At 45.4% G+C, this 21261-nt stretch overlaps 1 protein-coding gene across 3 annotated transcripts in view; it reads right to left on the reverse strand.

The window, feature by feature from the left end:
- Window positions 1–277: 277 nt before the first annotated feature.
- Sgcg (sarcoglycan gamma) overlaps window positions 278–21261 on the reverse strand; it is a 69547-nt gene continuing 48563 nt past the window's right edge. For all 3 annotated transcript variants that reach the window (XM_036199589.1, XM_036199588.1, XM_036199587.1), the window contains exons 5-8: window positions 17858–17977; window positions 10953–11025; window positions 4483–4606; window positions 278–1068 (exon numbers count right to left, since the gene is read on the reverse strand). In XM_036199589.1, the coding sequence (XP_036055482.1) occupies window positions 895–1068; window positions 4483–4606; window positions 10953–11025; window positions 17858–17977 (491 nt within the window). In that variant the 3' untranslated portion in view covers window positions 278–894. The remainder of the gene's footprint in view (window positions 1069–4482; window positions 4607–10952; window positions 11026–17857; window positions 17978–21261) is intronic.

A 21261-nucleotide genomic window follows, 5' to 3' on the forward strand; every position in this document is an offset into this window, starting at 1 on the left:
GTTTGTGGAAGTCAGCACTAGGCCTGGAAGGCAGAGGCTCACCACTCCCTGGAGCCATTGATCCCTCTGATCCTAGAGACAAAAGCCCTTGGCACCTTCTAAATCTGTCAAATTAACATTATACATCTATGCGTACAGCTGCCATAGTTGGTGTTTTGGGTGGAGTGAGTTATATCAGAGTTCTCCAAATGAAAATGGCCATACAATTTTAGGGTCACATTTTGAGTTAATCTCAGTAGTTACCTGGGACCCTGTGCCTTATGACTGACTGGCCTGAGTCTTTGTCATAAATAATATGAGGAAAATTAATACCTACCCTGGAGAGTTGTGAGATTAAAGAAAGTAAGACACTTTTAAACTCTGGTCTGAAAAAAATGTAATTTTTATTGCTGGTATGTATATAAAAAGCATGACTAATTTTGTATGGTTTCTTTCCTTAACTATATATTGAAAGCCCATCAACCTCAAATTCCCTTCAAACCCTGGAGATCTCTTGGTAAAACCTCACACACTATACTTGGCTAAAGGGAGCACTTGAGGTTCAATGTTAAGGAAGGGCTGTGCAGAGTTGGGGCATTTTAGAACCCACCAGCCAGCTGTGTGCACGTGAGGAGATAGCCGAGCACTATAACCTGTTTCCAGACAGCAGTTCAACACGGGAGAATAGAAAGATGAAAATCCAGTGAATAAGTTCTTGACATTTCTTCGTGCCGTTCCAAAACCAGGCAGATTGGGCCCAACAGTTCTGTTGGCACACACCCCTCTCCGCCTTCATGCATCTAAGTGCTTTAGCAGTGAGCCTCCAGCTGCCATCCAGCTGCCATGGACATGAAGGCTGAGGCCACAGCTCTCCGCTCATCAAGACGACATCGTGCTCTGTACAAGAGGTAGTGATCAGAGACAGATGTGGCTGTGTTCCGCGCAGGTGGTGGCCTCAGCAGCCGTAGACAGGTACAGCTTCCCATCAGGACACACGCAAATCTCATAGGACCCTGTAGAGCTGCCAGAGGGACCCGGTGTCCCCTGCTTCAGCTTGGGCAAACCCACAGTTTCAGCATCAAGCACCAGCTGTTTGGGAGAATGTGAGACATGAGGAAGGAGGAACAGAGAGCACCAAGGGAAATCCCAGCATATTCTAGAAAGATGGTTTCCTCCCGTTGAATGCAAGCTGGGTACCAAGCAGCTGGGTACCGAGCAGCTGGGTCCTGCCTGTACTTGAGTCCTCTCAAAATGACCTCTTCCATTCTTTGTGCAGGCTGGGCTGACACGCTCCTCCAATGTGTAGAGAGGCCATATTTTCTTCTACTCCCCAGCTGGTAAAACTGACCAATTGTTTTACCATTGGTTCAGCAAACTAGATTGCTTTTCTATTCTGCGTTGCTTCCCTCCTGTTGTGGAATATAGTTGAAGATATGTTATACTCGTTTAATGTTGTGAAATATTTGTTTAGCGATGCAAAGATGTGTGGCATTCTTTTATGCTGCATTTGTTTAACTCTGTAAAGCTGTAATACTTTATCTGTCTAAAACACCTAATTGGTCTAATAAAGAGCTGAATGGCCAATAGCTGGGCAGGAGAAAGGATAGGCATGCTGGCAGATGGAGAGAATAAATAAGAGGAGATATCTGGAAAGAGAAGATGAGGAGTCAGAAGAGGAAAAGGAAGAAGAAGACATTAGGACCAGCCACCCAGCTATACAGCCAGTCACAGAGTAAGAAGTAAACAAAAGTATATAGAATAGATAAAGATAAAAGCCCAGAACCAAAAGGCAGATGGCATAATTTAAGTTAAGAAGAGCTGGCTAGAAACAAGCCAAGTTAAGGCCGGGCATTCATAAGTAAGAATCAGACTCTGTGTATTTATTTGGGAGCTGGGTGGAGGGCCCCCAAAGAAAAGTAAAAACAACCAACTACACACTCCTAAAAAACAATGTCTTTTGAAGTTATCTGACAAAACTGACAGAATTGTTATGCCAGTTCATACTGTGATCCTGTGGAGCTTATGCTAAATTGTCTCCTTCCCATTGGGATAACAAGCAGTCCACAGAAATGGGATCATCTTTATTTTTGCTTGTGGATGTCCGACTTTATCCTGACTTTATCTGTGATTTGTTTCCTAGGAGAGACAACCGAATTCTCCTTACTAGCTGCCAACTATTTCCCTAAACTCTTGCCATTATTTGACACCCTTCTGTCTTCTACCAAGTGCTGAATGCAGTAGGCCTCAAGACTGAAGCCGGGGCAAGCACCATGGAAACCACCGGGTTTGTTAAATAGGAACCTAAGAAAGAGCCATTGATGAGGCAGGGGAACCACTCTGCTAAGGACATGAGAACAGTCGCCTTGAGCAGCTTGCCCCTTTCTCCCAACATTCACTCATTCAAAAGAAGTTTCAGAGCTTTGTAGGCTGGCATAGTGTCTTCATTGTCAGCCAGCTTAGCACTCTCTTTGATTCCTACAGCTCTCGTCCATGAATTCCCATCTCCTAATGGGCTGTTAGGGCACTGCTGGCTGCAGGGCAGACACCTTGCACTGTGTGGCCTTGCATCGCGGCAGAGCAGAGGCAACCCAGCGGGCACTGTGCCATGCCAGGGATTCTTCCAGTGCTTGCTCTTCCCGGGAGGCTGTTACTGGCCCTTCTGCCCTTTCCTGTCTTGTAGTTAGTAGGTTAATTTGTCCAGTCGTTTCTTTTCCTCCACTGATAGCCCACACTGTTTCTCTGTTCGCCATGTTAGGCTGGAGTCCAGACATCTGTCCTCCCTGTGTCCAGCTCCTACTCATGGAGAAGGGCAACTGGAATTGTAAGTTCCACTGTGTGCTACCTGAAAAAATGCTGCCTGAGTCACAGAAGGAAATACGACCATTTAAAACTTGAAGCTTTGTGCAGTGTGTGGTGACACCGTGTCTCCATAGTAACTGAAGCCTTGTGCAGTGTGTGGTGACACTGTGTCTCTATAGTAACTGAAGCCTTGTGCAGTGTGTGGTGACACCGTGTCTCCATAGTAACTGAAGCCTTGTGCAGTGTGTGGTGACACCGTGTCTCCATAGTAACTGAAGCTGTGTGTGGTGACACCATGTCTCCATAGTAACTGAAGCCTTGTGCAGTGTGTGGTGACACCGTGTCTCCATAGTAACTGAAGCCTTGTGCAGTGTGTGGTGACACCGTGTCTCCATAGTAACTGAAGCCTTGTGCAGTGTGTGGTGACACCGTGTCTCCATGTTAAGATGTCAGTATCCCTGACTTCATCTCTGACTTTGCCAGCTCTGGATCTCATAAGCTTCTAAGTTTCAGTTTGTAGATGACTTTCATGTCTTCCCTGTGGGTGATCATTGACTGGCTTCTGTCCATATACCCAGAGTGGCTTCTCATGACTGTCTTTAGGTGCATCTCAACTACATTTTCCTGTTCCTCTTAAATGAACATCATTTCAAAATGCTACACTAGTGCCTTCAGACCACAAGACACAATTAAGCAAACAGTTCCTCCATTTGTCTAATGAGACAGGCATAGGGCCAGCGAACTTTCCAGAACTCAAATCCCTGTTTGAATTCGAGGACTGGTGACCAACAGGGCCCAGGCTTCTGGGTTTTCCTGTGCCCTGCACTCCTTATACCATGCTTTATAGTTTCTGCTGACTGTTCCTGGGGCAAGCCTGGGGCAGAGCTGGGGAGGGAGCGCTTAACCATGTACCCCCACTGTGCTAGTGACTTAGGACAACACTCCACACACACACCCAGGAAGCAGGAGCACAAGAGCACACAGCTCGACTTACACATCAAAAGGACATTCTGGCAGGTCTGTTTAAGAGACTTTGTAAATCTGTGCATTGTTTGAACATAGAAGCAAGGTCCCAATCTGTGCAGTATCACTGTAATGACTACAGTCAGCTTCTCCTCCAACCTGTCACCTCACTGTGGACTCCATAGATAGTCTGGAGTGCCTGGTTTCCCCACTGACTGAAGCTGAGCTTTTGCCTTCTATTATTAGGTGTATATCTGCTATACTGTCATTCTGGACTTGAGTCCCAGAAAGGAACCTTACTGTAGTTGACCTTTGGAAAAATGTTTCTTTTCTTCATTCATTTTATTTTGCACTAAATTCTGTGCAAGCAAGCATAGTGCTCTGGGCAACAACAGGGGACACTTGTCATTTGTACATAACCCCAACCATAGCCATGCTGTGAAACACTGAGTCACTAGGAAATGCAAAAATTGGTGTCTGCATGTCCTGAAAGTCTGCAGCGCTTTTTCACAATGGAAAATAATGAGTGATTTGGTGCTGCAGATGCCAGTGTACAAAAGTGAGCTCACTGTGGCATGAATCTAATCTTCTGTGCCCTTCCCCAGTCCTTACCTGAACTCAGTCCTTCCCACACTGGCTATGCTATGCCTTTCATCATGTTTCAGTACAAGCCAGCAGAAGGCTTGCATCCTCATGCCCTGGTGGATGCCACACTCAGATGCCTCAGCAGCACATACTCACCACTCCGTCACTACTCTGCAAGACGATGTCCATTTGAGAAAGGGCCTCCATTTTCCCAGTGTGAGCTTTAATGTGAACCCCCCTTGGGGCATCCATGCTTAGACTCCGGGTTGGGGATTCTAACCTGAAATGAGGGAAAAATGTTAAAAGTCACCCTTGAGCTGGGCACAGCAGTAAGATGCTTCTGAGCTCAAGCTACTCAGAAGCGTGAGGCAGGAGGATGGCTCCAGGTGAGCAGTTCTGGGCCAAGAAGGACCAGCAGACTGAAGGAGGAAAATAAACTACCCCACAAACCTTCAGCACATGGCTTAATATAGAAAGGGCAGCGAACAAGGGATGCAGACTCTCCAAGAAACTGGATGTCACTCGTGAATGTTGACGTGCTCTGTACTCATACATCCAGAAATAATGAGTGTTCTAGTTTGTTCTCTATAGCTGTGATGAAACACTCACCACAAGCAACTAGGGGAAGAAGAGGTTTATTTCAGTTTACAGTGTACAGTCTATCACTGAGGGAAGCCAGAGCAGGAACTCAAGGCAGGAACTCAAGCAGAGCCATGGAGAAATGCTGCTCGCCGGCTCGCTTTCCATGGCTTGCTCAGCCTGCTGTCTTACATAGTCCAAGGCCATCTGCCCAGGGATGGCACGCCCACAGTGGGCTGGGTCTTCCCAAATCAATCATCAGTCAAGAAAATGCCCCACACAACTGTTCACAGGTCGGTCGAATGAAAGCAGTTTCTCCATTGAGGGTCCCTCTTCCCAGGCGACTCTAGTGTGTGTCAAGTTGACAACAACTAACCAACACAGTGCGTAGCAAAGAAATAAGCACCCCACAAGTGACAGCCTATGGACTTAGTGTCCTCTGTCCACGGGTACAGTCGGCAGACAGCTGTAATCTTGTGCAGATGACCCTGCAGAAGGAACTGCCATTGGTGAACAGCTTAAACAATGATAGCACTTAGTTAATTTACAAAATCCTGGGGAAGAGGAAGGGAGAAAGATTTAAGGAAAATTATTTGCTACATGTTCCCATGAGAGCAGAAAATGTTTGGCCTAGCTTTCACTTCTTAAAAAATAAAATCTTTTAAAATTGTTTGTTTGTTTAGTGTGTGTGTGTGTGTGTGTGTGTGTGTGTGTGCACATGTGTATGCTCTCATGATGGCACACTCTTAACACACAGTAGGGAGCATGTGTGCACATGAAGGTGGTAACCAGCTGACAACCTTTGGTGTTGGTCCTTAGGAACAGTTCACTTTTCATTGGTCTAGAGCTCACTGACTAGGGAAGGCTGGGTGGCCAGGATGCCTCGGATGTCCCCGCCACTTCCTCATTACTGCGGTTACAGGCACACAGGCCACTGTGACTGGTTCTTTGATGCAGTTTTGGGGATTGAACTCACGTTGTCTTGCCTGATGCTTTACTGATAGCTATCTCCCCAGCTGCCCCCCCCCCCACCCCTTCAAAGTCTCTTTAAGTTCAGCCAGATCTGAGGGTAACTGGGAGTATTTTTTTTTTTTTTAACACCGAAGTGATGAGGTCAGGAGACAGGATGCCTGCTGGCCCCACCCGGCTTGGCTTCAGTACAGTAGATCAGGCTCTCCTGGGGTTGGACCAAACGTAAGAACAAACCATAAATATATGTGCCAGAAAGTATCTCGTGTTTGCCTCCACCTGGAAAAGGATGGATTCCACCAGGGGGCACAATGCAGTTGTTGGTGGATGGTCCAGCCGCACAGCTACAAACCTGATTTCACAGAAACATCTCAGCTCAGACCAGGCAGAGGGACAGCAGGCAAGGCAAAGCTGGGCCATTCAGGGACTGTGCCGGCTGTGGGGTAGCACTGACCACGTGAGGATCAGGAAGGTGTGGCACAGCCTCACAAAGGCCCTAGGAATGGATTTGGTGGCGTGTTTTCAGTGCTAGGGGTGAAACCCAGGACCTCATGCACGCTGAGCAAGCACTTGACCTTTGAACCTTTGCCCCAGCCCTGGAGAGACTTTTAAATCAGATGGATACATGTTAGATTGGAAATTTCTGTCTTTTTTTTTAATTCCTACATTTAATTAGCATGTCTTAATTGCACAAAGTAGTGGGTTTTGCTATGTCATTTTGCACACTTACAATGTGCTCTGATCATTTTCACTTCCCATCAGCCTCTTTCGGCACCCTGCCCCTCCATCACTGTGGATAACACAAGACAAAATTTCACTTTCGTTCAGTTATCAGAGCATGTAAAATCTGAGTCCTGCATAGGTTGAAATCTTGCTTTGCAAATGAACATACCCCTAAAGGACATCTATGGAGGTGATTGGTCTAATTCGGTCTGGCTTCATTTGTGTGAGCGCTGGTGAATCTTCTCCTGCTTACTCCATCTGCTTGTCCACGTGTCTGGGTCACTGGTGCTCTGCTGTGACCTGCATTTTTCTTGCCGGAGAAAAAACACTGAGGCAGCTCCTATGGGCCTGCTGCATTTCAGACAAATCCCGCCTGACCTTGACAGCTTCAGTGAAGAAGTGAAGATGGGTCTGTTCCCTAAGATAGGTTACTAAGTGCAGATAAAGCATGTTCCAAAACATTACAATGCCAGGGAGGTGAGGAGTGGGGTGGCTTTAGGGGAAGGCTCTGCAATGGTGCCAGTGCGGCATGGAGTCTTCGGCATTCCAGTGAAGTCCAAGGATTTAATACTTTGCATACATAAAATAAAACAGAAATGCAGAGGACTTTGCACACTTTCAAGTGCAAGACTGAGATTTTCAAAATCATGACACGGTGATTTGAGAGCTCACTGAGCTATGCGTTTGGTAACATTCAGCAGCGGGGTTTGTTAAATTAAAATTCTCATGCAGAGGCCAGGCAGCATATTGAGACACCCGCCACAATTTTCAAATGAAATACCCGTGACTCCTGTTGATGAGGCCACTGAGGATTGTGGCTGTAAACCCACCTAAGGGGCACGTGGAACTCCAGCTGAAGATCCATGAAAACGAAAGACGCTTTTTTCAGCCACGTTCACTGACACACAGAATCCTATTCCTGTTCTCCCAAGGAGTCCGAGGGCAGAAGTAAAGGCAGAAGCACCTCCAGAGAATGAGGTTGACATACACTGGGTTCTCCAGAATCACCAAAGGAGCAGGGCCCCTGGGACTGAAGACGGTCTCCTGCTGAGATCAAGGTAGATCCCAGGTGTTCTCAGAGCCCCCATGAAAGATAAAGGGAACCTAGTTCTGTATCCTTGCCAAGGGGCAGACTTGCCAAGGTCTGCTCCAGTGCTGGGAACAGGGTCTTTAAGGAGTTAAGGTTTCCGTTCTGGGAACTTGGCCTTTCTCCCTGAAGAGACCCGAGTTATCAATTCCAGGCTGCTGCGTGCTCCGTGTGTGACATTCTTGAGATACATGTGTTCTCCTTGTGCAACCCTGCTTGATTAGCTTGCTGCTGACCTCATCCCATCTGATGACAGTGTTTTGCTCTCTGTCCTACCCACACCCTCCTGCAAACTGTATATAAGGGACTGCACTTCTCATCAACTTGCTTGGCATAAACCATCAGTGTATGCAGAATTTCCTGGTTCCAACTTTTCTATATTCTTTATTTTCTCATCTCTGGCCAGCTGCCTTAGGGTCCTGTCACCCAAGCATGACCTGCTGGTCCCAGTTAGTCACTAATATCCCCACTTATGTTAAAATACACCCACCCCCACATCATACAGATCAGTGAGATAAATGAAAAGTATTTAAAAAAAGAAAGAAAAGTAGGTTGTTCATATAAAATCAAATGTTCCACAGTGAATCATATCTTTAAAGATATTGTTTTTAATGTAAATTATGAGTGTGTGTTCATGATTATGAATACACATATATTAGTGCAGTGTCTGCAGAGCTAGAAAAGAGCATCAGATCCCCCTAGGTCTGAGATTACAGACAGTTGTGAGCTAGCATGTAGGTACTGGGAATTGAACCCAGGTCCTTTGAAAGAGCAGCAGTGCTCTTAACTGCTGAGCCATCTCTCTAGCCCACACACCTACTTTCTTACCCAGTAAGATGAGTTGTTGGGGGAAGGGTTGTGCGTGCCTATCTGTCTGTCTGTTTGCCATGTATATGGTTTCCTCAGGATGCCAAAGGAGGGGATTCGATCCCCTGGAGTTGGACTTACAGGCAGTTGTGAGCATGCCTGTGGGATTATCTTGATTAGGTTAATTGAGGTGGGGAGATCTGCTCACTGAACATGACATCATTCCCTGGGGTGGATCCTAGGCGATACAAAGAATCCAGGAAGCTGAGCAAAGCCATCTGCTCCTCTCCTCTTCCTAATTGTGGGTAGGTACAATCAGACCAACTACTTCAGGCATCTGTGGCCCCAACTTCCCAAACTACGAGCTGAAACAAACCTATTCTTCCCTGAGCTGATTTTGTCAGGATAGTCTATCACAGAAACAAGACAAGAAACCAAGGCAACACCCAAAGAGAAATGTAAATTAAAATAGCATCACAACTACATATGATTCCAACCAGAACAGTGATCAAGGAAAACAAAGTCCCCTTTCCATGGTGCTTCCTAGGTGGTCCACTGGGTCAAGATGAAGCTGAATATCTCCTTCTGGGACACCAGCAGTTGGGGCCCAAAAAGAGATAGCAGAATCTGAAAACTTTTTGGTCTCTCTTAAGATGATGATGTCTGCTGACATGTTGTCTGAAAGCCCTTAAATAAAAAAGGTAAGAAGTCTAGGATCAAGGCACCAAAGACTCAGTGTCTTGTTACCCTGCATGTCCTGTAAGCAACACAGATGCCCACATGTTGCTCTGAAGAAACAACACACTAAGAAAAATGAATAGGGGGCTGCAGAACATGCTAAACTTTTGACCAAGAAAATGAAGGGAGCCAGAGAAATGTTGCAGGAGCAGGTTGCCAAAACACCTAGACTGTCCTTGCTGAGAGCTTCTACGACTGAGTCCAGTCAAAAATGCAAGTCTTAAATAGTAACAAGTAAATGATCGGACCTTGTGGGGGGAAAGAAAAGAAAGCGATGGTGAAGGTACATAGAAAAAGGAACACACATACAGTGCTGGCAGGAATGTAAATAGTCCAGTCACCGGAAATTAGTACAGAGGTTCTGAAAATAAATGACCACATGACCCAGCTAGACCATGCCGGAGTATACACCCAAAGGATCCTGTCAGCACATCGCAGAGATGCTTGGACCTGTGGGGGACATTCTACATCCTTACTCTAATAGACCATTTATTTCAAAAATATTATTTGGCCTTTGGCATAAAAAGTACTAGTGGAATTAACAGTGGATACGTGATAGCCAACAGTCCAGAATTACAGATAGACTCTGTAAGAGGAAACTTATGTACAAAACTATTCAGGCATCATGCACAAATACATCAAAGGCTGAGGGCCTTGTACCCAGGGAAACAGTCACAACAGAATCACAGTACATTCCTCTTACATGAGGTGCAGAGGGCAGTCAAGTCCACTGAAGTAGAAAGGTGTGTGGTGGCTACCAGGGATAAGGCAGGAGGGGAGGATGAAGACCATCTTAAGGGGGTAAAATTTCAGTTCAAAGAGAAAAAAGGCTTTGGAGATGGACTGTGGCAATGGTTCAAAAAGCGCTTGGCATGTACTTAACGCCGCCACTGAACTGCACACTAAAAATGGCTGAGGGGAAATTATACATGATGTGATTTTTACTAAAGATTCCAAAGCTTTCTAACACTTTTTGCAAATATGAATTTATCCTGTGCTTGCATTTATACCATTCTTTCCTTAATGAATAACACACACACACACACACACACACACACACACACACACACACACACACACACACACACACACACACACACACACACACAGGAGGGCACCTACTACTTGAGTAAACAGACACTTTCAAGAATGCCGATTTCAAATTTCAAAGTCTGTGTAGGGCACTGTCCTCTTCCATGAGCCTTTGGCTTGTTTTAGGTGGGTAGGGATGGATAATGTAACAGAAGGTACCCCCCTCAGAGGGGAGCGTTTGTTCAAAAGCCTGGGTAGTAGATGCTCAGGTCGGGGAGGCCTGTGAAGGGGGAGAACTGCCAGGCACAGCCCTACCCATGGGAGCTCTGAGCACACACCTGTCATCCCGTCGCTGATGCAGAAGCAGCAGAGCATTTTAAACAGTGTCCAATGAGCAGTGTCCCTCTGACTGAGTGTGACAAGCAGACCCCTACAGTCCTATGGAGCCTGAACAGAGGCAGTAAGGACAAGAGAGGAAAAACCATGAAACCATAACAAAGTTTAAACTCAACAGGGTTGGACTTGCCTTGGGTTCTAATAAGTAATAACCAGTTAGTTATGTGCTGAAAGCCTCAAAAGTAAAGGCGACTGAGGCAGGAAGAAGTGATTTGGGGACACTGAGCATCCATCTGCAGGCCCACTCAGTGTTCGCTGTAAGAAAGCGTGTTTATATTGGAAGCAAACTCCTTACCTAAGGTCTTCAAATGGGTCAGCTCTGACAAGGGGTGTCTCCACTGAGTGTTCAAAAAGAGCTCCTTCCGGCCCTAAACAAAGCCCAGAGATGCATCAGAACAAAATACAAGGCGTGGAATCAGCCAAATTAAACAGCCAGTCCAGTCAAAAGGCTGAGCATCCCTAATCCCAGAATCCAGAGTTTTTAAGAATCAGCTTAACCATTGAGAAGTTCCAACACTGACCCCAGGTGATGGGCTGCAGTCAAAATGCTAGCTCATGAAACCCACTCTAATATGGATGATTACCTCCACGCTACAGCCCAAGGGAATTCTCATCCCTCGGGTGGCTGTGCATAGGCAGATGTTCCAAATCTAAAATGTCTGGGATCTCAAACACTTTGGGTCCCAAGCATTTGGTAAGGGATGCTCAGCCTGTACAGTATATTCCTTTTTGCCCAATTTGCCATGGGTTCAAAATTCAGGGAAAAGGGGCACAAGAGTTTCTGTACATGTTGAGGCCACCAAGATAGCTTCTCAACAGAGTGTGATTTTTTTTTTGACCCAAGTTATTGCAAACTAACAGGCTTATTTTAAAACTAGAGAATGATATTACTCATCCAAATGAAAAGAGAAATAACTCACATTGACATTGCATCTGTCTTTTTCAGTAATACTGTTGGTGTGTGTGTGTGTGTGTGTGTGTGTGTGTGTGTGTGTGTGTGTGTGTGTGTGTGTATGTGTGTGTGTGTATGTGTGTGTGTGTGTGTGTGTGTGTGTGTGTGTGTGTGTGTGTAACAGTTATGTCTTATGTCATTTGTTTCTAAGGCCCAGTAGAACAGTTTTAAAGAATTCTAAACATCTAAAATAGCCCCCTTGTGTTTCTGGAACTAGCATATCTCTCTCAATTCATTTATCAGAGAACTTGATTACAGGCAAGAACGTGCCCAGGGTGCAGAGATACAAGGAGCAGGCAACACACTGTTTGTCATATCCTACGTTCAGCTATCACTTGAGACCAGCATTCACATTTTAAATCTGCATGCCGTGGGGCTTCATTGCCTAAGTAAATGAGCAACGTTGGCTGGAAAGTCCTGCTGTGGTTAAAGCATAGCTCCTTATCCACCTTGTGATAAAGTCGTTTGTGACATTCAAAGTTTGCAGGTCAGGATTCAAGCAAAGCAGCAGGGCCGCAGAACAAATGGGTAATCCGCTGTACTGGGCACAGAGGCAACGCGAATCCATTGTTCAGGTTACATTTAAGGTATTTCTTAAGTTTTATGGGCATATGCCTAGAATTTAGCAGCACTGCTTTATCTATTACACCCACTAAGATTTACCCAGGGATTTTGCCTGGCCTAAGTTCTGCCAGGCCAAAGCTTAGTTCCTGCCTAGGTCCCACTCATGCCTAGACCCCAACCGAACTGGGCCCATCCCCGGTTTAGGATACACTTCTCCCTGGACCTCACCTATCACCAGGACCCACCCTCAATGTAGGCATACCCCATGCCTAGGGCACACCTTGGTACCAGTTTCTGACCTAGCTTGTTTTCTATTGCCTTGATAAATGCCATGACCAAAAGCAACACAGGAGGAAAGAGTTTTCTTAGCTTACAATTCCAGGTTCATAACAGGCAGGAACCTGGAGGCAGGAACTGAAGGAGAGATCATGGAAGAAAGCTGTTTACTGGCTTGCTTTCCATGGTTTACTCAGCCTTCTTTCTTAAACAATCCAGGATCATCTGTCCAGGAGTGGTACTGCCATGGTGGGCTGGGTCCTCCCACATCAATCAAGTAAATGTCCTATATTCCACGTATGTTGTGGAATAATCTTTGTGTACACTGTCAAGATTTGTCAATGAGATTGGTTTAATAAAAAGCTGAACAGCCAATAGCTAGGCAAGATTTTCAGGGCAGAGAGGATACTGGGAAGAAGAAGGGCAAAGTCGCAAAGAGTTGCCAGACAGACAAAGAGAAAACAACATGGGCAGTACAGAATCAAGGTGATAAAGCAACGAGGCAGAAAGCAAATGAATAGAAATGGGTTAATTTAAGTTATAAGAGCTAGTTAGAAACAAGCCTAAGCTATCTGCCGAGCTTTCATAATTAACAATGAGTCTCTGTGTCATGACTTGGGAGCTGGTAGGAGAGACAGAAAACCCTGCCTGCAGACATACCTATGTGCCCACCTGTTTTTTAATGAATGATAGTCATGGGAGGATCTGCAGTAAGCCTTGAGCACTAGACTGATTACAGTGGTGATGGTGGGAGACGGTTCATGGAGTAGAGTCCAACAACCATGGAGTTCATAGACAGAGCCCAGTACCAGGTGGCTTCAAGTGGCTCCATTCTTCCTGACAGGTTCCTTTTAGACTCCTCCAATACACAGAATTCAATAGTAACACTTCTATTTGAATAGGGGAAGTACATACACAGACACTTGTTAAATTACTGCATCTTTGCTGCCCAGTATTTATTAAGGTCAATTCCATACATTCATTGAGCATTTGTGGACTGTCACAGGCTTTTCAGATGATGTAAAATAATCCCATTGTTCCCATCACGGCCACACTGCATGGCATCTGTACAACCTCCCACTCTACTCACAAAGCAAACAATTCAAATTGCTTCTTGCCTTGAATTCCTCACTCCCCCTGCCCCCAGAAAATGCTCTTTCTAAGATAGTAGTAACCTCCATGATGATGTCCAAGGAAAATTTCTATCTTTCCTGAACTCAAATTCTGGAACATCAGCTCTTCTGGCACCTGGAAAATGGCTACTGAGATAATCCCGCCCCCCTGCTCTCTCTCCACTCTCCCACTTGTGCCCTCATGGGCATTCTCATAGCTCATTTGGTGTGTAATGCTCACATGTGCTCACTCAAGGCTTCTACTCCGAGTGTCCATGGATGCACAGTCAATAGCTGAGGTGACATCCTCATGGCTGATCCTCAACATAAGAATCTTATCTGTGGGCTCCCTCTGTTGTGTGGTGTTTTCTCTTCCCCCAGGTTTCTCCATCACCCACAGAACAACATCGTTACCTACCAACAAGCATGGCCTTTGATTCTTTCCCCAGATGCCTGCCACCCACTTGAACCCTGACAGAGCTTCTTATCTCAGACATTAATTGGGAATGACCCACTTCCTCCAGAACACTGCCACCACCTCGGCAGGTCACCATCCTTCTTGGCTCTATGCTTTAATTCTTGCCTCTAAACAATCTATTTTCCCTGTAATGATTAGACTGGCCTTAAAATGTACGATGGATTTGTTGTGACTTTTCTTGGGAACTACACTTCTATCTGTCCCAATGATGGATCAAAGAAATCATTCCATCCAAGTCTAGCTTGGTGAACCACTGAGTCTACTGAAGCTATTTACAGGAGTGTGGATAAGGGGTTAGTTACAGGAGCATGGTTGACTCATCCACAGTTACACCACCACAGGGTCTCTTTCTAACAACTGTAAATCATTAATCGGCCCAATCTTGTGGGTCTCTCTCCTGGGTGACAATAGCTGTTCTGATTTCAATGGTACCCAGAGGTCAGAATTCTACAACATGAATCAAGGCACACCACCATCCAGGAAATTCAGCATCTTTGCATTGCACTGAAGAGAGTTCCTCCCTGCAGCCAGTGAGTATGTGACATGTCCTTTCTCTCTCACCACACACTATCTGACACAAAACACAAAATGATTCAAACAGAGCAGCCGTGATATTGCTGTGACACAGGGAAGCCCAAACAGAGCAATTGCCAAACTGACTAAAAATAAATGAGATGAGGAGTCTATGGCAGAGCCTAGTCTGCCTAACTGGCAGAGCCAGGTCCCCAGAAGCTACTGAGATCCTCACATAGATGTTTGCAGAGAAAGTCGCACAGAAGGGGAGGGTGCATCTAAAGGCAAATGTCAGAGCTCCTGCACTCAGGAAAAGCTGGAGTCAGTGTGAGTCAACCTGGAGGTGCACCTTCCAGCTTCCCATGTGACATCTGTGTGTCCATGAGGCCTAAGCCATTGCAGGGGAGTCCTCATTCCTTTCAGTAGAAAGACTACTGCCTGTGCCTGTGGCTTGCCAGCTGTCAGCCATACCACAAAGCGTCTATGCTTTTGGTTATGGGCCTGACGGGCATGGTGATCCAGATACATCTGTTTTCATATTTTTTAGTGGACCCTGGACCTTCACAGGAAGTAGTGGAGAAAAGCTGCCATGAGACTTTATCTTGAAAAGTTAAGGTTTATGAAAATATCCTATTAAACTTTCTATTTAACAAAACATGGTCATAACTATAGTTACTATGAATAGATAAGAAATAGAGACCAAAGCAAGTTTGGGCTTTTGTTGAAACCTCAACATATTTATAATTGCATGATGGTTTTATTTAGTTTTCCTATGTACACCCCATCTAGACTCCAACACTATCCACTTCAAATGGTGATAGTACTAAGGTTGAGGAAGCCTCAACTCGACAATAAATATAGAGAGACACCCAGAAGAGAAATACCAGAATTGTGGGATTTTCTACAATTTGTCAGAGTTGGGTAAAGCCGAGAACACTTTGGAAAGCTCAGCAAGCTCAGGTCTGGTCATTCACTCCCCACTCATGATTACTATGGCAACAAGAACCTCCATATTGTAATGACAGGGAAGGAACACGGTCATTAGAGGTGATGAGGTTCACATACCCTGGTTAGCATCACTGGAGAGAAGGGGGAGTTTGGGAGAAATTAGTGCCTGAGATGGAAGCATGGGCTCAGATTGTCTCCTAAGAGAATAGCTTGAAGGTTGTGCTGGAGAATGCATTTATACGCAACTAACAAGCTGCTTCTCACACCGATTCTGGTCAGGTTAGTATGGGGACAAGGTCCTCATTGTGGCCCCTGGAACTGTACCACTGGCATCCCCTAGGAACTGGTTAGAAATGGAGTCTTAAGTCCTGTGCCAAGCCTACTTGTTGATGGTTCGGATGTGAGATGCCCTCCCAGGCCCAGGCATTTCATTACTATGTCTCTAGCTGTTGGCACAGCTTGGAGAGGTTGTGGAGCCTTAGGAGGTTGGCCTAGCAGGAGGAGGTGGGTTGCTAGGGGCAGACCTTGACGATTATTGCTCATCTAATCTCTGGTCTGAGCTCTCTCTGTTTGCTGACCCTATGAGATGTGTAAAGCCAGTCCCTCAGCTCTCTCAGCTGCACAGCAAGCAGGCTCAGCCCCCGTGCCTTCTCTCCCACGATGGCCCGCATCCCCTGCACTGTGACAAGACTTTCTTCCCTCTTTGGTACAGGGACAAGAAAAGTAACCGACGCACTGCCAAGCCAGAGATTCTAGGGTTAAATACAATAAATACAGATGTAACAACCCCGCCCCCCCCAGGTGGTTCCGATGCACACAGGTAACGTATACTGTAACTGTGCATCAGGTTTCTCATCTGCTTCACTTATAATACCATAATCTGAAAGAAACCCCAGGCTAAGGGATGGTTCATCCTCAGTGATGGATGGCTTGGGTTTGATGAAATCCAAGTTTCTGTTTATACTCTTTTTTCTACACCCTGCAGCCCAATGGTACTGTCCCAGGGGCTATGCTGACTTTGCGCACATTAATCTTGATCCACCAGCAAGAATAGATTGGTGGTACCAACTTGCTCTTACATCAGGAGACAGACCTACTGACGACTTGCATGCAGTGAGTACAGAAATAGCATCAAGGTCAAGAAAGCCAAGGTTTCCTACACAGGTGGCCCTCAACTCATAATGGTGCTGTGTTCCAAGAACCATGTCATAAGCTGAGAATATCCCAAGTGGAAGAGAACATCTATCTACCTGACTATCAACCATGCCATCTCAGCAGCGCAGCCCACTGTGAGGGAGGTGGTTCAATCGTGTGTGATCCAGGACTGGGTAAGATGTATAGTATTGGCCACTGTAGCTCTCCGGCCATGAGGATGGGATGATGTACTGCTAATCCAGGAAAGTAAGCACATTAAAAGTCCCAGTTGGTGCCTGCTAATGTGTGTCGTGTCTCCATCGTTACAAGGCAGATGAGCTAAACCATCAGAAGTCAGAGACTTTGAGTCAGTGAATTCTATGTCAGATACTTAGCTACTTGCCCTTTTACTTACTAAGCAGAAAGTGGGGGGGGGAGGGGGCGAGGAGACAGGTCTCACCATTTAGCCCAAATCTTGAATTCGTGATCTTCTGCCTGTGTCTCCTGATGTTTGGACTGCAGGCACATGCCTCGCCCCTCCCACCAGCTTTAATTTCTTATCTTTGGCTTTCCTAGAGTCTTTTAGAAAGAAAGGAAGCTGCTGCTTCCTTGGCATAGTCTGCATGCAGCATTAGGTCACCGCTATCGAGCATGCTTGGAAATGATGCATATGTCACATAAAATTGTATATTGGGGCTTGAGTCTACTTCCTGGTAACACTGTTCAAGAGAATAATGTTATAGTTGATCTTCTGATTAGTGCAGAAAAATCCTGGAAGTGGCTTAAACACACCTCTCTGCTTGTACCTCTAGACTTCCAGAAACATAGCAAGCAAGTTTACAACAGGTTCTGAAAATGTTTTTCATAGATTTTTTTTAAACTAAAGGTGAACCTGGTGAGAGTTGGAGCCCACTTTTGAATCATCCAGAGGAAAAGTGGATGTTTTGTAGACACATGGGGTATTCAAGTATCTGTCGTAATGGGGACAAAACAGATATGTAAACCACACAGAGAGATGCGTAAGCTGTTGGCTACTGTGTCTAGAAAAGAGATAAAGGAGAAAGAAGAAGGTGGGCAAAGCTCTGTGAGGAAGACATCGTCCTTCAGATACAAACAGAATGCCAAAGGAAATGGCAGGAAGAAACACCAACAGCCAGATACTGTTCCTTAGCCGGGTGCAGAGCAGAGCTAAGGATGCGCGGCAGCCGGCTGTCTCCACATACCCGTGACTCGCAGTCTGCCCGTGCCGATCATGACACCCTGCTCCCCGGCGGTGAACAGTGGCTTGCCGTCCTCAGAGCTGATCTGGAACTGTTGGCTCTGGACTTGTACCATTTCGGCACCTGAAGGGCCAATCAGCACAGGGTATTAGATGTTTACTGTAAGCAGCGTGGATTCCCTGTTTTCACAACTGCTGGGTCACTACCAAGCCACGGGATATGACTGGCTTCCACGGGCACACTATGGCTTGCATCTCCCCATCCCCCCCACAATAATAATACATAAACTTGAAGAAATGGTTTGGGTGGCAGATGTAGTTAGAAACTAAAGCCCTCAGTTTGTTAAATTTTCTTTTTCTTAAGAAAATGTGGTTTTACTTTTAGATAATTTATATATTTATATATATTTATTTATTTATATATATATTTTTTCCTACCCAGAGATCTAGGGTCACTAGCATCTCAGATATATGTTATATTAATATTGACTATTATTGAATGAAACATGGCATTTTCTGACAAAAAATTATGGAAAAATATGGCAACTTATGCAGTGCAGGCTCACTGCTTCCCACATGAGAACGAGGGAAGGCCTTGCACATGGATCCACTCACTTCCATGAAAACAAAGTCAGGTGAGACAGACAGTCAAGGGATTCCCGGCTCCCCACAGGCAATGAAAAGGAGGAACAGAGCAGAGACTGAGGAGGAAGCTACAGTGACTGTTAAGGGTCCAGGGTCATTCAGAGACCTACCAGTCTGACCATGAATAAATACATATTAACAAAGAGGTTTCCCTTTATATACTGGAACCAGGTCTACAATAAGGACTAAGGATCCCCAAATGCTGCAGCAGCCAAGTCAGCCATGTCAGACAGGGGTTTGTAAAGACAAAGAACACTAAGTTACAGTTCTGTTGAGCAGAACAAGCTTTTCTTTACAGACGCAGGAACAGTGGTTGACCTTATGACCTATTACCTTGTATAAATAATCATTTTGTTAAAATTGTATAAGACCAGGCAATTACAAAAATCAACCCTTAACATCCCTTAATGTTTGGAAATTCAATTTTGCTTTATCTTTGTAGTTCTCTTAAGCACAGTGATTTTATACTTTTAAACATGAAGCTAGCCATCACATGACCAGAACCATATTTGTTCTGAGGTGTCTCTGCAAGCCACAGCGACATGGTGCATATTCCATCCTTACATACATCCATTGAAACATTAAGTTCTCCTTCATTTAAATTCCCGTGAATCATTTGTACTGTTTTCCAAAATATGTTGCCTTTCAGCTTAAAAAAGTTGTGTGTGTGTGTGTGTGTGTGTGTGTGTGTGTGTGTGTGTGTGCCTGTGCATAAACACCATGTGTGTGAGTTCCCAGAGAGGCCAGACAAGGGTATAAGATCCCCTAGGGTTGGAGTTGCAAGCAGTTGTGAACCATTTGCTCCAGATGCTGGCAACATGTCCTCTGCAGGAGCAGCAAGTGCTCTTAAGCACTGAGCTGTTCTCCAGCTCCCTTTCAACTTTTAAACATAAAGGATTATCGCCAGCATTATCCCGAGAATGAGAAATACACTCATCTATTATGTTGCTCCATTAGCTCTGTTTTTTGTTTTGTTTTTCCTAAAAGCATGCATCATGGCCCCAGTGGCTTTTCCCCTTGAGGGGCGGGGGGAAGAAACCATAACATTCCTTGCACCTGGATTCTGGAGACAATGCGGTGTGAGAATATTCTTCTCTTTATTTGTGAGAGTGAAAATGGGCTCCTTTTTCTTTTCTTCCCCACAGACCCTCTTTAGCCAATCTTTCTGAACATTGCCATTGCTGGTCTCGTCTTCCTGTCAAACCTGGGATTCTTGGGTGAAGGTACCTCACTGGTTTCCTGGCCCATCTGTGGCACGCATTGCAATGTGGGCGTTTCCGTTGGGGCTTACTGAGCAGCACTGAGTTTGTCCCCTTTTTATAAGGTGGTTTCTAGAACCCTTCCTGGGTTAGACTTCTCCTGGGGCTGAGGACGGTGGTCCCTCTGGGAGGGTGCTGGCCAGCTCCTTACCAAGCTCTTGCTTCTTCATGGAAGAATGAGGCATCTCCACAGACCCACTTCAGCATCCCACCCTGCCCCAGCATTGCTACCTTCACCATTCTCTGCCTTTCTCAAATTCCAGAATTTCCCCTTCTGAGATGCAGTGCTTAGCATCCCACTCGCCATGTTCGGCACTCCCCTTCTACAAAAGCCTCAGTAGTTTAGTTTCGGAATTTGTTCTGTAACCTCTGGGATTTGGTGCTCAGAAGAGTGGGTTCCAGGTTCTAGCAGGTGCCCTCACGTGCCTGCGTTTTCTCCCATGGGCCAGTCTTAGAAAGGCCACTGGCTACTTGTCTTGTGGCTGCCACAAAATGTCTTGACAGAGGCAGTTTGAGGCAAGTTTGTTCTGGTTTGCACTTCTAGGAGGTTGTGGCAGGAAAGGTCTGGGGCAGGAGCAAGAGCCACTGGTCACATTGCATCAGTGGGCAGGGAGTAGAGAGTGAACAGGAAGTGGGGCTTGGCAGGAAAACCCCAAGTCCCACCCACAGTGACCCACTTTCTCCAATGAGACTTCCTAATGCAGTGACCCTTTAATACAGACCCTCATGTTGTGGTGACCCTCTCACCATCAAAATTATTTTCATTGCTACTTCATAACTGTAATTTTGCTACTATTATGAATCATAATGTAAATATCTATGTTTTCTGATGATCTTAGGTGACCCCTGTGTCAAAAGGAAACTCCTTGTCATAGGGAACAAAATGGTGACCTATAGTGCCTATTGGCATACCAGGAAAGATATCTGTTAAAACCAAATAGACCCAGATAAATCAACAGATAGAATAATCAGCTGAAATAGTTCTGCAATATGATAGGGTACTTGGTCTGCTCTATGTAGAACAAGGAGGTATTGTGTGACTTTAATAGAAATTGTTATTTCTATGCAAATCACTCAGGAACCTTGCAAAAAAAAAAAGGCGGGGGGGGGGGTACCCAAGATGAAAAATGACTAGTTTCCATTCTCATAGAAGCTCTAATCTTGACCATCACAGAGCCTTTGGCCCTTCTGTTTCTGATAATTACTGTTGGCCTTTGCTCATTAATGCCTTAACTGGATACATAAATTTCCATTTGGGTGCTATTAAACTGATAGTTATTAGATCTCAGTATGTATAGGTACCCACTACAGAGTCAAGGATTTGACTCGTGATACAACACAAGAGGAAAATGTGAGCGCTCAAATTATGTTTCAAGTTTAAATTACTGTACTTAAGGAATCTGTAAAACAGAAATGCCTCTAATCTGTAAGCTCCACTTGCCCAAGGACAGATAACTTCTTGGAATGCTGGGGGGCTGTTGTTCATGTAAAATAACATGGCATG

The sequence above is a fragment of the Onychomys torridus genome, chromosome 9 (genome assembly GCF_903995425.1).
Source record: "Onychomys torridus chromosome 9, mOncTor1.1, whole genome shotgun sequence".
Lineage (NCBI taxonomy): Eukaryota > Metazoa > Chordata > Mammalia > Rodentia > Cricetidae > Onychomys > Onychomys torridus.